A 17,299-nucleotide genomic window follows, 5' to 3' on the forward strand; every position below is an offset into this window, starting at 1 on the left:
GAATCAAACCAGACGCTTTAAAATGCTTGTAATAGTGTTTGTCTTTCAGACCTTAGTTATGTGCGATAAATGTACCAGTGAAAGACCAGTGTTTGCATAGAAAACCTCTGCTTATATAAAATTGAAGCTGTCTAATGTGTCTAACTTGTTTTGATGATTAAATATAAAAACATCATTGAAACCATTGGAGGATTTGCATCATACACAAATAATAGTGTGTGATCTGTGGTTTAAGAGAAAAAGCATTCACCTTAAAAATGCACACAAACAACTACTTTAAAACAGTATTAAGGAAATCAAAACTCAAACTTAAAATTTAACCCACCACTATTTTTGGAGTGGTTAATTTAAAAATGAAAAGTCTTAGGAATATATTAATTTCCCATGTTATTGTTTAGTTATTCAAAATTAAAACTTGTTTTGGTTATAGACTGATTTCCGAAAACAAATTTGATTTCACTGCACAACTAGAAGAATAAATGCATCAAAAATATGTTGTGTAATGTGCCATTGCTGTGTGTACTTCTCTCTTTCTGACAACATCACCAATATTTTTTAAATTTGTAGGGATCATCTGCTGATCGAAGTCAGTGGAGGGAACCAACTAGAACGCCTGATGGTTTATGCTCTCTCTATGAGGCAGCTTTGTGTTTGTTTGAGGAGGTATGTCTTTTAATGAACTTTGAGTTTCGAGTGAAACAGTGCAAAATACAATTCACTTATTTGTTTAGCTCACATTTTTTAAAAGTGAGATTATTAACTTTGTGGTCCTTCCAAGGATATCCAAGTGTTTTACAAATGTTTTATGAATTAAGCCTCACACCTATCCTGTGAAATGGAGGGTGGGGAGGGGGGAGAAATCCCCATTTTACAGAAGGAAGTCTGAAGCTAAGATACTTGGCCAAGATCATAATGCAACAAGTCTGTTGGATGGCTGGGCATACAACCCATATATCTCTTGACACCCAGGCCTGCATTTTAACCACCAGATGACTGCTAAAAGTCAGTACTGTGCATTAGGTAGAAAATTGAATTAATCAGAATGATGGGAATGTAAGAATGCACATGTTGGTTGGCCAATAGGAAAATGCATTGAAAGTTAACTAAAATTCTTGTTTAGTTACCTTGTTAGTGTTGTTTTTTATTTTATTGCATTAGGTTTGTCGAATGGCATCAGACTATTCTAGAACATGTGCCAGCACTGACAGTATACAAACTGGTGATGCTCCCATTGTTTCTGAGACTTGTGAAGTGTATGTTTGGGGTAGTAACAGCAGCCACCAGCTGGTAGAAGGAACACAAGAGAAAATACTTCAGCCCAAACTAGCACCAAGTTTTTCTGATGCACAAACTGTGAGTGATTTTTGTAGTGGTATCTAATGTACTGTAGTCGTAAACTTAAGAAGATGCATATCATTTTTTAAGTTTTTCCAGTTTTTATACTTTAATAAATAAGATCTAAAGAGTTTTTTGTGATTAGTTTTGACTGTCAAGTCCTAATATTTGAAGAGAGAAAAACATCTGGAAATATATCCTAATTCTTAATGGGTCTGTGAAGAAACATGATTGTTCTCTATAGTAACACTTAAACATGAATCAGTTTTTTCCTAAATGACTGTGAACAGGTGTATAAGTAAATCCTCTAGTTCATTGTAAAAGCTGTTTGAAAAGAAGATTATTCTTTGGGTTACTACATTTTTTGTGCTTCACTCTTTACCCAAAAAAAAAAAAAAAAAAAAAGTGGCTCTAAAGACCAAAAGATGTTCTAGCTGTTAATATTTATTCTCCATCAATTACTTTCACATCAAGTTTGCTTAGTTTAAAAGTCAAAGCAGGATCTTTCTAACTGCTGACACAGCAAGCTTGACTAGCTTTTTGTTTTTTCCGTTTTCAGTCATGGATTATGCTGGCACAACTTACCACTTTTGTTGATACGTGACACAAAATAGAAAAGTTTGTTCTTTTGCTGCTGTGGCTTTGCAATGTTTGTGTAGGTAAAAGCTTGTTTTGGTCACTGGACAAAGATGTGATTATGGTCCAGATTCTGCAGTCAGTTCTGTTGAAGTCAATGGGAATTTTTATATGCCAAAGGACAGTAGGTTCACATCTCTAATAGGGCAGGCTTATGCATCAACATAACTACATTTCAAGCAAATATAATCTACAAAAGCTTAATGTATGATGTGTGTGTTTGGTTATTTAAATAATATAGTAAATACCCACACAACATATTTTGTGTGCTGCACACTTTGTGTGGAAAAATTCCTTCTTGTGTTCTCCAGGTAATCTTATTCTGCCCAGGAACATTTAATCCTTGGTCTTATTGCCCTTAAAAACATATTTCTTCTGTGTTTTGTGTATTGTTAATGGAACTACACATTTTAATGTTCAGTGAATTCATAATAGTGTATAGAAGGGACTATTTATCATCAGTTACAGTGAAGCATAACCTACTGTAAATCTATTTCATTAAGTTGTTTCTTTGTTTTTTAACCCTGGAAGCAGGGATGGCCGAGGCAGCAAAGAAATCCATGTCCATTCATGAATCTGACAGAGCTAAAGGAGGCCCAAATCACCCTCGCTAAACTCATGCCAGAGAAAGTCCCTAGTACCTATGTGTTGTTTTACTATTCCTGCTTGATTTAGTTTTGTGTGTTTAAGGTGAGAATTACAACTTAAACTATGTGAGTGAAGAGGTGCAAATTACTAGGTAAAATAGCTTTATTGGGGTGTATTTATATTATCTATGTAGCAAGAAAATAGCTTTATTTTGGAATTTAAGAATGCTTTTAATTTAAGATTTACAGAAGATCAACTTAACCTGCGTTCCCATAGCTCGTTCAAGTCCAAATGCTCCTTAATTTTTAGTTTGCATTATCGCAAAAAGAACGAGGAGTACCTATGGCACTAACAAATTTATTTGGGCATAAGCTTTCGTGGGCTAAAACCCACTTCATCAGAAGTATGCAGTGGAAAATGCAGTAGGAAGATAGATAGATAGATACACACACACACAACATGAAAAATGTGTGTTGCCATACCAACTCTAAAGACACTATTCAATTAAGGTGGGCAATTATCAGCAGGAGGAAAAAAAACTTTTGTAGTGATAATCAGGATGGCCCATTTCAAACAGTTGACAAGAAGGTGTGAGTAACAGTAGGGGAAAAAATTAGTATGGGGAAATAGTTTTTACGTTGTATAATGACCCATCCACTCTGTCTTTATTCAAGCCTAATTTAATGGTGTTCAGTTTGCAAATTAATTTCAGTTTTGCTGTTTTTCGTTGGAGTCTGTTTTTGAAGTTTTTTTGTTGAAGGATTATGACTTTTAGGTCTGTAATTGAATGACCAGGGAGGTTGAAGTGTTCTCTGACTGGTTTTTGAATGTTATAGTTCTTGATGTCTGATTTGTGTCCATTTATTCTTTTGCGTAGAGACTGTCTGGTTTGGCCAATGTACATGGCAGAGGGGCATTGCTGGCACATGATGGCATATATCACATTGGTAGATGTGCAGGTGAATGAGCCTCTGATGGTGTGGCTGATGTGATTAGGTCCTGTGATGGTGTCCCTTGAATAGCTATGTGGTCAGGGCTTTGTTCCAAGGATAAGTTCCTGGGTTAGTGTGTTTTTTTTTTTTTATGGTGTGTGGTTGCTGGTGAGTATTTGCTTCAGGTTGGGGGGCTGTCTGTAAGCGAGGACTGGCCTTGCTTACCAAGATCTCTCTGGTCAGACAGTTACAGAACTGAAAGTCGCAGTTCTTCAACAAAAAAACTTCAAAAACAGACTCTCTAAGGTTCCACAAGTACTCCTCATTCTTTTTGCTGATACAGACTAACACAGCTACCACTCTGAAAATTATCACAAAAGGGATCCATGAAGGAATACAACATTCTGTTAAAAGTACAGACTTTAAGCTTTGCTCTAATGTATTTATCTAATGCATTTCCTTTTGTAATATTTTTACCTTTTTTGCTTATAGATTGAAGCTGGACAATATTGTACTTTTGTCATTTCCACGGATGGTTCTGTCAGAGCCTGTGGTAAAGGCAGCTATGGGCGGCTAGGACTTGGTGACTCCAATAACCAGTCCACACTGAAAAAATTGACTTTTGAGCCTCACAGGTCTATTAAAAAGGTATCCTCTTCAAAAGGATCTGATGGTCACACTTTAGCATTTACCACAGAGGGGGAAGTCTTCAGCTGGGGTGATGGTGACTATGGAAAACTAGGACATGGAAATAGCTCAACACAGAAATATCCCAAACTTATTCAGGGTCCTTTACAAGGAAAGGTATGTTTTATGTAATGGAATGTCTTTTTGTTTTCATGCTTTTTTAATTCAATGCTGTTACTTCCATAAAGATTCAAATATTTCAGTTTATATACAAGACTACTCTTTTGGGGAGGCTAGAAGGGTAGAAGTTCTCTCTTTCAGCTAAGCACTTAAACATGCACTCAGCTTTAGTCGTGAGTAGTTCCTTTGGTGGTCAGTGGGTCTAACTCATGTGATTAAGTGCTTTGTTGAACTGGTACCTAATTTTAGAAGATTACTGATCTTTTTAGTTGCATGTAATAATTTTAACACAGAATCCTTAACACTGACAGTGCTTTTCCTTTTCAGAGTTCATTAGTTAATCCTCATAACTCCTCGGTGCAGTCGATTAATACTGTATTATTCCCATTTTTTCTAATGAAGAAACTGAGTGAGAGGCTGAATGACTTGTCAAGGCCACAGACGGAGTCAGTTGTAGAGCCAGGAGTAGCCCATGGAAGTTTCTTGCTGTCAGTTCTCTCTCAGTATTAAATGGCAATACATACCACTTTAAGTGATTTTCTTTTTAAGTGACTCTCTTGAGATGATTAAGATGAGTCACTCTTACAACTGCCGTACATGTGGGGGGCAGTGGGGTGGAAAGGAACAGGCCCAGTGGTGAGCTGGAGCCGGTTCGCACCTGTGCGCGTGAACTGGTTGTTAAATTTTGAAGCCGGTTTAAAACCGGTTGTTAAAGGGGTGGGCAGACTCCGGCTCGTGGGCCACATGCGACCTGCGGGACCGTCCTGTCCGTCCCGCCTGAGCTCTCGGCTGGGGAGGCTTCCCTGTGAATTTTTACTCACCCGTCGGCACTCCGAGCCTTCGGCGGCAGGTCCTTCACAGTTCCCAGACCCTGAAGCAGATTGGTCCATCCAGAAGAAGGTGGTGCAATATTCATAAGAGTGTCTTAAGGGTGGAAGAGAGCCTTTTCATGCTATAATAGCTCTTGGTTTGCACCTGTAGGGAATAAGGCAGATGACAGCTGGGTGTGGGTTTTCCTCCCTTTTCCCATTTAGTGCTGCCAGACTAGGTTGCCTTGCAGGCATTATCCAGTTTAAATTACTCCTGTTTAAGCTTGCTTGATAAATAAAAGTTGTGGCCACATGGCCAAATTTCAGATTTCTGTCTTTCTTTGTTTTCCCCCCTGCCATTTGCAAATGCCTGTTAAATACTAAAAGAGAGTTTGTAACTATAATTTAATGAACAAGATATATTTTATGGGGGCAAAAAAATGGATCTGTAATACAGTAGTCCAATGTTCTTACTGAAGGCAAACTTTCATAACCCTGTTCCTTAGTGACTCAAAATTCTGTATGATTCTACTACTTGCAACAGCTTCAGTTTTAGAAATGTCGTTTTCTTTGCATGTAACGTAGGTAGTTGTATGCGTGTCAGCTGGATACAGACACAGTGCTGCTGTTACAGAAGATGGAGAATTGTATACTTGGGGTGAAGGAGACTTTGGAAGACTAGGTAATTTCAAAATTCCTTGTATGAAATTGACATGACCTGTTGCTTTTGAAAAGGGCATATGTTCAGTAATGATCCTACACATTTATTCAGATTTTTTCCTTGTATATTAGGGTTTCTAAAGTTTTCATATTTACTCTGCAAAATTAACTATTACATGTCTGATTGTTTTCAAAAAGCATGCTTCTCCCAGTGCTCCAAACTGTCCCCTATGCCTTCCTTGGTAACAAAACCCCCATACTTCAAATACTCCAGCTTCCGCAACAACTTCTGTAATAATAAAAACACAGAACAAAAAACCTTTGTAGAACATTGCAAAATTAAAATGTAGGTCAAGTTTGTCATAAAGTATTTTGGGTTCTTAAGTGGTAGGATTACATACAGAAAGGACCAACTGGAAGTTAGAAATGTTGTGGCCAACTGTATACATACTCATGGGGGAAATGGAGAGGGAAGAAAAGATTTCTGTTTCTTGATTGAGGGTAAGTGTACTGTAGTCATATTTCTCTTTCCTTTGGTTTGTCTGATTTTGAATTTTCTACTTTTTTATAGTTATTTGGGCTATAACTAGGTGACTGATTTTTTTCTATTAAACTGTTGATATTAATATTAATGGTTTGCTATATGTAATTGTTTATGGTAAAGAAATTATTATAGATAAAAGTTTACCTCTACTAATTCTTAAAAGTTAAAACAGTAGCACTCCAGGAGTTACTATCTTTAGAAGGATTAATGGTGATTTGTGTGCTTGGTGAGCAAATTAAAATTTGTATGTGCTATGTTAATTTTGTTAAATGGAAAACATACTTTTCTGTGTTTTGAAATTTCACAGTGTATGCAAATAAGTTATTAAAATTTTTTTTCACTGCAATTTTCATCAGGAAAAAGGTGCTCAAATAACAGTATCACTAAAACCTTATTAATTCACACTGGTTAGAGTGATCCATTATGAATTACTGAACTTTGCAAAATAATAAGTGAGAAAACAATTAAAACCAGTATGCTGCATCTAAAACTTATTTCATTCATTTGACTATTTCAGTTTTTGTCCTGTGCCAGATCAGATCTGGGGTAATGTAGCTTTCCTCCCAGCAGGTAGCAAAAGCAGAACACAATTGGTACATTTAAGGTTTATTGGATACCAGGTTTCAGTTGTTCCTGTTTCCAGCAGGTGCTGCTCTGAGGCTCAGGTCTTTCTGCTGCTAGATTTTAGAAAATCAGTCTCACGTTCAGTCGTATTGCTCTATTTTCTCGAGATAAGGATGATCATAGCATCTATTTAGTTTATGCTATAGTCCCACAGTCCTCTTGGCTTTCAAAAGTTTACCTGGACCCGAAGTGGGCCGAACATATTCCTGGATTTGCTGTTCTGATTCAGAGATCAGTGTTTCAGGCTACTCATCTTGGGTAGTTCTCTATTCAGTGGCTTTCTGTGATGCTTACCTGCACACACTGATTTTTTTTAAGGTCCACATTCAGGAAGTCACTTACCCTATGAGACCACTACCTTTTGGGCTAGCTACAACCCAGCATTAGAAAGGGTACGTTATCCCCATCTAGCCTAGTTTTGGTGACGCAAATCTAATTAGTGGGTAAGAAATTTCCCTAAATTATGATGCATCATAATGCACTAGTAAACATTCTGTAGTACATTTTGTAAAAATAATGAAGGGTTGGTAATTTGAGACCTTACTACAGAACTTTTCTATTAAATCATTGCTGAGAAGTAAGCAGAAACATAAAATTTTTGTGTCAATTACAAGGTGATGAATTAGCAAAGTTCTGTTGTGCGTTATAATTACAGATGGATCTTAAAATTCATAAACAGGAGGAAGGAAACATATCAAAATACATTTTTTGTTTTTCCAAGGTCATGGTGACAGCAATAGCCGTAACATTCCAACTTTAGTAAAAGACATTAGCAATGTGGGAGAAGTTTCCTGTGGCAGTTCACACACAATAGCGCTATCCAAAGATGGAAGAACAGTGTGGTCATTTGGAGGAGGAGATAATGGTATGTAAAAACTAAAATTTTAATAATAGTTAACATGGGTCATTTGTGATCTGAAATATGATGAAGTTTTTCTACATTTTTGAAAAATCTGTTGCACATCAAATGGACTGAGTTGTTATCCACAGAGGAGCTAAAACTGAGGATTGGTGAGACGCTGAGGTAAAAGGTTGTTTGTAGATGCAAATATCTTGTGAAATTGTGTAAAGATACAGAAAGGAAGATTGTAATTAAGCAGAAGGACTTGTTCAGGGGTGTAAGAGGAGATTTAAGTTCATGTGATAAGTTGAGGCAAGTCCATGAAGAGTTTAAAAAAAAAAAAAGACATTTGTATGTATTGATTTTTACCATACATTTCAATTATAATGTCTTTTAGTGTGAGAGACTTGTAAAACTACAAGATCCGCATGATTTTACCTGACCTTACTGAAGTAGCATTGTACAGTGATTATAGCACAGGGTCTCTGAAGTCGTAATCCTGGTTGCTGTGTGATCTTGTATAGAGAAATTAAGTACATGCCCATCAGTTTCCATATATTTAATATACTTATAATGAGATTCACCCATTTTTTGCGGGAAACACATTGGAATTAAGCTACATACGTTTTTTCTATTATTTTTATTTTATTTTATTTTTTTATTGCTGTGCATGTCAATACGCCTGTGTATGAGAGGTCAGAATCTAATCTGTGATTTTTTTAGGTGGAATAACTTCTTGTCAGAAGATATAGGGAAACTAAGATGTATTTCACAATCTTCATTATGGGCTTCAAATCCAATACATTTTGGTGTAACATTCTTCAGTACAAGTATCTTTTATGCATTTACATCCTATGGAAGTGATCACTATTAGCTCAATTACCATTCCATATGATTCCAACCAGAGTACAGTCCATGTACTTTGACTTCTTTGTTTTATTTGGTAGTTCTTAAGACAGAAATGGTATAGTGAAGTCAATACACAAATATAAGGATAAGTTTTAATATTAGAACGTAGACTTTGTGTAAAAATGGACTAAAAGTTTATCATGTCTGCAAATATGTAGAATGAAATATTTAAAGGTAGTGTAAAGTTTTTTCAAGTTCGTTCACTTTTTCATCTCATGTGACTCCTGAGCCATGAAGTTCTACTTCTGTTTGTTTTGTTTTTGTCAAAACTTTTAATGTTTTTTTTTTTTTATATATATATATTTGGAATAGTTGCTGTCACTACCACATCTCTCAGGAAAAGCCAAAATAAGAGAGACTCAGACTCTGCCATCTCCTGTCTTTACAGCTATTTCAGTGCCAGAAGTGCATATAGGATTCCTCTATCAAGCTTTTCTACTTACTCACTGTCTTCCTTAGAGCAGCTGGATTTGTTAAGATTAAAGCTGTTACTTTGCGACCTCCTAGCGCAGTGTATGTGTGTGAAAGGTGAAAAAGCTCAGAGCAGCAGCTCATATTGCCATCAGTGATTAATAGAGCTAGTTGGGAACTAGAACTTTCATTACATGGGGAATTCTGACCCCGGGTCGGGGGGAAGGGGAAGGGAGGAGGAATTGTTCCAAATTGGAATGAAAACCAAAATGTCCTGTAAAATTCAGGAAATTTTCTATGCAAGACCATTGAAATGTTTCATTTTGACTTTAATATTACATTAAAATATTAAATGATACACAATATACACGGGGGGGGTTGGTAGGGGAGCCTGGATCCTCTCACTCTACTGGGCTCCAACCCAGAGCCCTGCAAGGATTACCAAGGGTCTAGCACCTAGGAGCGCCTTAAGTCTGCACTCCCTGGGCCTTTTCCTTATCACCCACTCTCTATAATCCAAGTTCTTCTTTGAGTGCTCGTTCACGTCCATTCCACATTAGGGGTGCGCGCACTGCGTGCACGAGTGTCGGAAACTTTTTCCCTTAGCGGCTCCCGTCAGGCTGGTGGGCCCCCTTAGTGGCGCCACTGCGCCCCGCATATATACCCCCGCTGGCCTGACCCCCTCCAGTTCCTTCTTACCGTCCATGGTGGTGTTGGAACAACCCCCCGCACCCCCTTTCTCTCTCATAGAAGAGCAGTCCCTTAGCCGGAGAGTAGCTGTTTTCAGTTCGTTTACATATAGATTGTGAACACTTAAGTGATTAGGTGTTTGGAGGTCTCCAGCACTGGCCCCGGGCCGCAGGGCATACCGCAGGCTCACGGCTTCAAGGCTTGCGCCACGTGTCACAAACCTATGCCAGTTAGTGACCCCCGCGACTTGTGTCTACGTTGCCTGGGGGACAGACATCAAACTGAAAGGTGTAGGATTTGCAAGGCGTTCAAGCCAAGGACAAGGAAAGAAATAGACTTTCGCCTAACGCAACTGTTGATGGAGGCTGCATTGCAGCCGCTGGGCCCGGAGCGCCCGACGCTGGCTCAGGCTTCCTCAGACCCGGCCCCGAAGCTCCAGGCTAGGCTCCGGCACAGATGGTCCTCCCCGGTGTGGCCCCTGGTGCAGCCTAAAGGAAGGCGCGGTCGTTCCCCGCACAGGAGGCTGGCGCCTCCCAAGGCCCCGAGCGCTGACCAAGAGCGGGAAGGCCGCGGTACCGGCGCTGACGCAGGCGGTCCCGGCGGCACAAGCCCCACTGAGCCCAGACCTAAGTGAGCTCAGTGCGGAGGATGGGCTTGAGGACATAACGGGTCAGCCCTCTATGCCTGGCACCTTTTGAGGCCGCAAAGGACCTCATCGAGCTGTCGGCGGCGAGCCCCCTCCCATATGTGGAGAACCCTCTGGCACCCATGCCTCGGGCGCCGTCAAGGGGTAAGCCGGCAATGGTGTGCCGCTCAAAGACACTGTCCTGGCACCGCTCCCAGAGTTGGTCCCGGTTGAGCTCCGACTCCGCAGACTTGCACTTGCCAGCGGCCCAGAAAGAGGTTGCAGCACCGGCAGTGGGTTGACGCGAAGAAGCACCAGGAAGGGCACATCGCTCTCCAGCACTGCCCAGAGACTGGCACCGGGAGGAATCATAGAATATCAGGGTTGGAAGGGACCCCAGAAGGTCATCTAGTCCAACCCCCTGCTCAAAGCAGGACCAATTCCCAGTTAAATCATCCCAGGGCTTTGTCAAGCCTGACCTTAAAAACCTCTAAGGAAGGAGATTCTACCACCTCCCTAGGTAACGCATTCCAGTGTTTCACCACCCTCTTAGTGAAAAAGTTTTTCCTAATATCCAATCTAAACCTCCCGCACTGCAACTTGAGACCATTACTCCTCGTTCTGTCATCTGCTACCATTGAGAACAGTCTAGAGCCATCCTCTTTGGAACCCCCTTTCAGGTAGTTGAAAGCAGCTATCAAATCCCCCCTCATTCTTCTCTTCTGCAGGCTAAACAATCCCAGCTCCCTCAGCCTCTCCTCATAACTCATGTGTTCCAGTCCCCTAATCATTTTTGTTGCCAAAATTGAGTTGAGATGGCTCTCGCCAGAGGTCTCCCGTAGACGGTCCCGGTCCAGGGAACGCTGATGCTGGTCCCGGTCCCGCTCCCGCTCAGCCAGGAGCCGCTCATTCTCCCACCAGTAAACAGATGGTTGGCACTGCCATGGCCTTCGCGATCGCCGTTGCCACAGTCCGGCGTCGGCTCCAGCCGCTATAGCTACCCACACCAGGGCCCGGACAGCAGGGACCCTCCGGGGAGCTGGCAACCTCAATGGGGGCTGCCAGGCCATTGGCCCTTCTGGACCCCCTGGGGCTATCAGGAGTGCCAAGGGGCCCCGTCCAGGGCAAGTTACTTGGTGCAGAGGTCCCGGTCCCCGCACCGACGCCAGACGGTGCCGGAGGCAACAGTATCCAGGCCTCCAGCATCCCCCCAGCTTAGACCGGAGAGTCCGGCACCGAGCCCAGTGCTGTCCCATGGACTCCTGCCCCGGCCTGAGCTGGGGGCCCCTGCCACGGAAGATGGGGAGCAGGAGGACCAACCAGAGGGGATCGAGCAGCAACTAACCTCCTTGTCTTCCCCTGATGAACGGTGGTGGGTACAGAGGTATCTGGCTCTCCGCCAATAGACCATAGAGCCCACCAGGAACTGCTGCACAGAGATGCCCAAAATTTGGGGTTGCAGGCTGAGGAGATGGTTGAGCAGGAGGACCTCATGGTGGACATTTTGAGCCCCGAAGGGCCATCCAGAATAGTGCTCTCGCTCATTAAGACCATTCAGTCTAACTATAAGACTATATGACAGACCCCGGCCTCCAGTGCTCCAACGGCTAAAGGAGTGGAGCGAAAATGCTTTGCTCCAGCTAAGGGCTATGAGTTCCTATTCTGCCACCCGAGTCCAGGCTCCCTAGCGGTTTCAGTGGTGAACGAAAGGGAGCGCCATGGACAGCAGGCCCCGGCCCCTAAGACCAAGGAAGCAAAACACCTGGACCTTTTTGGTAGAAAGGCGTACTCATCTGGGGGCCTTCAGTTGAGGATTGCTAACCAGCAGGCCATCCTCAACCGTCACAATTTCAACTCCTGGGTGGCAGTGGGGAAGTTTAAGGACAACCTCCGGCAAGGTTCCCAACAGAAGGCCCGGGTGGACGAGGGCAAGGCAGTAGCCAAGACCTCTCTCCAGGCCTCCTTGGATTTGACAGACGTGGCAGCTAGAACAATCACGTCAGGGGTGGTCATGAGGCGCTCGGCATGGCTCCAGGAGTCAGGGCTGCCCCCCAAGGTCCAGAATACGCTCCAGGACCTCCCCCTTCGAAGGGTCTGGGCTCTTCTTGGATCAGAAAGACGCGAGGCTGCATAGCCTCAAGGACTTGCGGGCTATGCTCAAGTCGCTGGGTAGGCACACCCTAGCGACTAGCGACCCAGAGGGAGCCCTTTAAGCCTCAGCCTCCCCCTCAACGCCAGTACCAGCCTCACCACAGACATGAGCCTTACCGTAGGTGAGGCAGGGATAACAGGAGATGGCGCAATAACAATAATAACAATAATGCGCCGGGCCAGAGCCAAGGCCAGCACAAACCCCAGCCGGGCACTAAGCCAGGCTTTTGAAGGTGCGCTTGAGGACAGCGTAACAGACCAGTCACCGGATCCGTCCCTTTGTTTCCTGAACCGCCTGTCCCATTTCTCCCGTGCGTGGTCCACCATTACGCCGGACCGTTGGGTCTTATGCACGGTGCGGAACGGGTACGCGCTGCAGTTTGTCTCCCCCTACCCCACCCCCCTTCCCCGTCCCTCTTCAAGGACCCCTCTCACAAGCATCTCCTAGAGGAGGAAGTCTGCTCGCTGCTACGGGGGTGGGGGCGGTAGAGGCGGTGCCTCACAACCTAAGGGGAAAAGGGTTCTACTACCGGTACTTTCTCATCCCCAAGGCCAAAGGGGGCCTTCGCCCAATCCTAGACCTGCGTGGGCTCAACAAATTCCTGGTCAAGGCCTGGTTCCGAATGGTCTCTCTGGGCACCATCATCCCTTCCCTGGATCTGGGGGACTGGTACGCCACCCTTGACATGAAGGACGTGTTCTTTCATATCGCCATTTTGCCAGCACATCGGCAGTTCCTACGCTTCACCGTGGGCCGAGAACATTATCAGTTTGTGGTTCTTCCGTTGGGTCTAGCCACGGCCCCAAGGCTGTTCACGGAGTGCATTGCGGTGGTGGCGGCCTTCTTACGGAGGCAGAGAATCCGGGTGTACCCGTACCTCGACGACTGGCTCCTGGTGGGCTGATCCGAGGCGGAGGTACGGGGCCATGTGGAGGTGGCCCTGAGATTGTTCCAAGAGCTTGGGCTCCTGGTCAACATCCCCAAGTCCACGCTCGTACCCACACGGAGAGTGGAATTCATAGGGGCGGTCAGTGCAGGTCGGGGCAAGCCTTCCGGTATCCTGATTCTGGGCTATCCAAGAGGCAGTGGCCTCCCTGCGCCAGTTTCCAACAACAACGGCCAGATGCTGCCTGTGGCTGCTGAGCCACATGGCAGCATGCACACACGTGGTCAGGCATGCCAGCCTGAGACTCAGGACTCTGCAGGCGTGGCTCGCTCAGGTGTACCAGGCAGGGACCCCCTGGACCTGGTAGTGACATCCCCAAGGGATGTGCTGGAGTCCCTGCTGTGGTGACAGTCCCAGCCTGTGGTTTGCGAAGGCATCCCCTTTGCTGCCCCACTTCCGGACCTGATGCTGATGATGGACGCATCAGACCACGGATGGGGGGCTCACCTGGGGGACCTCATGACTATGGGGTTGTGGTCCGAGGCAGAGCGGTCGCTCCATATCAACATGAAGGAGCTCAGGGCGGTTTGTCTCGCCTGCCAGACCTTTCATGCCACGCTGAGTGGTTGCAGCGTGACAGTTCTCACAGACAACACTACTGCCATGTTTTATATAAACAAGCAGGGCGGGGCTCGTTCCTCGCCACTCTGTCGTGAGGCTCTCCTCCTCTGGGACCTTAGGATGCCTCGAGATGAATCGCATGGGCTATGCAATCTCCCGGGAGTACGGAACGAGCTGGCGGACTCCCTCAGCAGGTCATACTGCATGCACGAGTGGACGCTCTGGGCGGACGTCATGCTTTCGCTCTTCTGCAGGTGGGGGTTTCCCCGGGTAGATCTGTTTGCTATCAGGGCCAATGCCCAGGGCCCGCGGTTCTGCTTGTTCCGGGCCACAGCCCAGGCTCACTCGCGGACACATTTGCGATCCCGTGGAGAGGGAGCTTGATGTATGCCTTTCCCCTGCTCCCCTTGGTGCACAAGGTCCTGCTCAAGGTGCGCAGGGACAGGGCGGCGGTGATCCTCATCGCCACAGCCTGGGTCTGCCAACACTGGTACACATAGCTCCTAGAGCCCCAGTAGTCCTGCCCCTACACTGGGACCTAATTACTCAGGACGGCAGGCGGCTTCTCCACCCCAACCTGCAGTCACTGCACCTGATGGCATGGAGGGTCTGTGGCTAGACGCCCTGGAGAGCCAGTGCTCCCTTCCTGTGCAGCAAATTCTGCTTTGCAGTAGAAAGCCCTCTACCAGGGCGGCCTATATGGCCAAGTGGAAAAGGTTCTCGTGTTGGTGTGAACCCCAACAGGTGCGGCCGGGCCAGGCCCCGGTGCAGGCCATTCTGGAATACCTCCTGCACCTCAAGCAGCAAGGACTAACCCCATCCTCAGTCAGAGTGCACCTGGCGGCCATCTCTGCCTTCCATCCGGGGTTCTCGGGGGCTTGGTTTTTTCCCACCCAGTGGTGGGACGGTTCCTTAAAGGGTTGGAGAGGGTGTTTCTTTACTCCCGCCCCCCAGTCCCTCCATGGAACCTTAACCTGGTCCTTTCTAAACTCATGAGACCCCCTTTCGAGCCCCTCACTACCTGTTCTCTCCTCCACCTTTCCTGGAAGGTGACGTTTCTGGTTGCCATTACCTCGGCCAGAAGGGTGTCCGAACTGAGGGCCCTCATCTCTGAGCCACCATACACAGTATTTCACAAGGACAAGGTGCAGCTCCGGCCGCACCCCATGTTCCTCCCTGAGGTGGTGTCCCAATTCCATCTAGGCCAGGACACTTGTCTGCCGGTGTTTTTCCCGAAACCCCATACGGACCCGAGTCACTGCAGCTTGCACACCTTGGATGTGCGTCATAGAATCATAGAATCATAGAATATCAGGGTTGGAAGGGACCCCAGAAGGTCATCTAGTCCAACCCCCTGCTCAAAGCAGGACCAATTCCCAGTTAAATCATCCCAGCCAGGGCTTTGTCAAGCCTGACCTTAAAAACCTCTAAGGAAGGAGATTCTACCACCTCCCTAGGTAACGCATTCCAGTGTTTCACCACCCTCTTAGTGAAAAAGTTTTTCCTAATATCCAATCTAAACCTCCCGCACTGCAACTTGAGACCATTACTCCTCGTTCTGTCATCTGCTACCATTGAGAACAGTCTAGAGCCATCCTCTTTGGAACCCCCTTTCAGGTAGTTGAAAGCAGCTATCAAATCCCCCCTCATTCTTCTCTTCTGCAGGCTAAACAATCCCAGCTCCCTCAGCCTCTCCTCATAACTCATGTGTTCCAGTCCCCTAATCATTTTTGTTGCCCTTCGCTGGACTCTCTCCAATTTATCCACATCCTTCTTGAAGTGTGGGGCCCAAAACTGGACACAGTACTCCAGATGAGGCCTCACCAATGTCGAATAGAGGGGAACGATCACGTCCCTCGATCTGCTCGCTATGCCCCTACTTATACATCCCAAAATGCCATTGGCCTTCTTGGCAACAAGGGCACACTGCTGACTCATATCCAGCTTCTCGTCCACTGTCACCCCTAGGTCCTTTTCCGCAGAACTGCTGCCTAGCCATTCGGTCCCTAGTCTGTAGCTGTGCATTGGGTTCTTCCGTCCTAAGTGCAGGACCCTGCACTTATCCTTATTGAACCTCATCAGATTCCTTTTGGCCCAATCTTCCAATTGGTCTAGGTCCTTCTGTATCCTATCCCTCCCCTCCAGCGTATCTACCACTCCTCCCAGTTTAGTATCATCCGCAAATTTGCTGAGAGTGCAATCCACACCATCCTCCAGATCATTTATGAAGATATTGAATAAAACCGGCCCCAGGACCGACCCTTGGGGCACTCCACTTGATACCGGCTGCCAACTAGACATGGAGCCATTGATCACTACCCGTTGAGCCCGACAATCTAGCCAGCTTTCTACCCACCTTATAGTGCATTCATCCAGCCCATACTTCCTTAACTTGGTGACAAGAATACTATGGGAGACCGTGTCAAAAGCTTTGCTAAAGTCAAGAAACAATACATCCACTGCTTTCCCTTCATCCACAGAACCAGTAATCTCATCATAAAAGGTGATTAGATTAGTCAGGCATGACCTTCCCTTGGTGAATCCATGCTGGCTGTTCCTGATCACTTTCCTCTCATGCAAGTGCTTCAGGATTGATTCTTTGAGGACCTGCTCCATGATTTTTCCAGGAACTGAGGTGAGGCTGACTGGCCTGTAGTTCCCAGGATCTTCCTTCTTCCCTTTTTTAAAGATTGGCACTACATTAGCCTTTTTCCAGTCATCCGGGACTTCCCCGGTTCGCCACGAGTTTTCAAAGATAATGGCCAGTGGCTCTGCAATCACAGCCGCCAATTCCTTCAGCACTCTCGGATGCAACTCGTCCGGCCCCATGGACTTGTGCATGTCCAGCTTTTCTAAATAGTCCCTAACCGCCTCTATCTCCACAGAGGGCTGGCCATCTCTTCCGCATTTTGTGATGCCCAGCGCAGCAGTCTGAGAGCTGACCTTGTTAGTGAAAACAGAGGCAAAAAAAGCATTGAGTACATTAGCTTTTTCCACATCCTCTGTCACTAGGTTGCCTCCCTCATTCAGTAAGGGGCCCACACATTCCTTGGCTTTCTTCTTGTTGCCAACATACCTGAAGAAACCCTTCTTGTTACTCTTGACATCTCTGGCTAGCTGCAGCTCCAGGTGCGATTTGGCCCTCCTGATATCATTCCTACATGCCCGAGCAATATTTTTATACTCTTCCCTGGTCATATGTCCAACCTTCCACTTCTTGTAAGCTTCT

At 45.4% G+C, this 17,299-nt stretch overlaps 1 protein-coding gene across 9 annotated transcripts in view; it reads left to right on the forward strand.

Moving 5' to 3' along the window:
• HERC1 (HECT and RLD domain containing E3 ubiquitin protein ligase family member 1) overlaps positions 1–17,299 on the forward strand; it is a 217,521-nt gene that overhangs the window by 43,871 nt on the left and 156,351 nt on the right. For all 9 annotated transcript variants that reach the window (XM_073303562.1, XM_073303563.1, XM_073303568.1 and 6 more), the window contains exons 3-7: positions 568–663; positions 1,159–1,353; positions 3,984–4,295; positions 5,693–5,789; positions 7,657–7,800. In XM_073303562.1, coding sequence (XP_073159663.1) covers positions 568–663; positions 1,159–1,353; positions 3,984–4,295; positions 5,693–5,789; positions 7,657–7,800 — 844 coding nt within the window. The remainder of the gene's footprint in view (positions 1–567; positions 664–1,158; positions 1,354–3,983; positions 4,296–5,692; positions 5,790–7,656; positions 7,801–17,299) is intronic.

The sequence above is a fragment of the Lepidochelys kempii genome, chromosome 10, assembly GCF_965140285.1.
Source record: "Lepidochelys kempii isolate rLepKem1 chromosome 10, rLepKem1.hap1, whole genome shotgun sequence".
Taxonomy (NCBI): Eukaryota; Metazoa; Chordata; order Testudines; family Cheloniidae; genus Lepidochelys; species Lepidochelys kempii.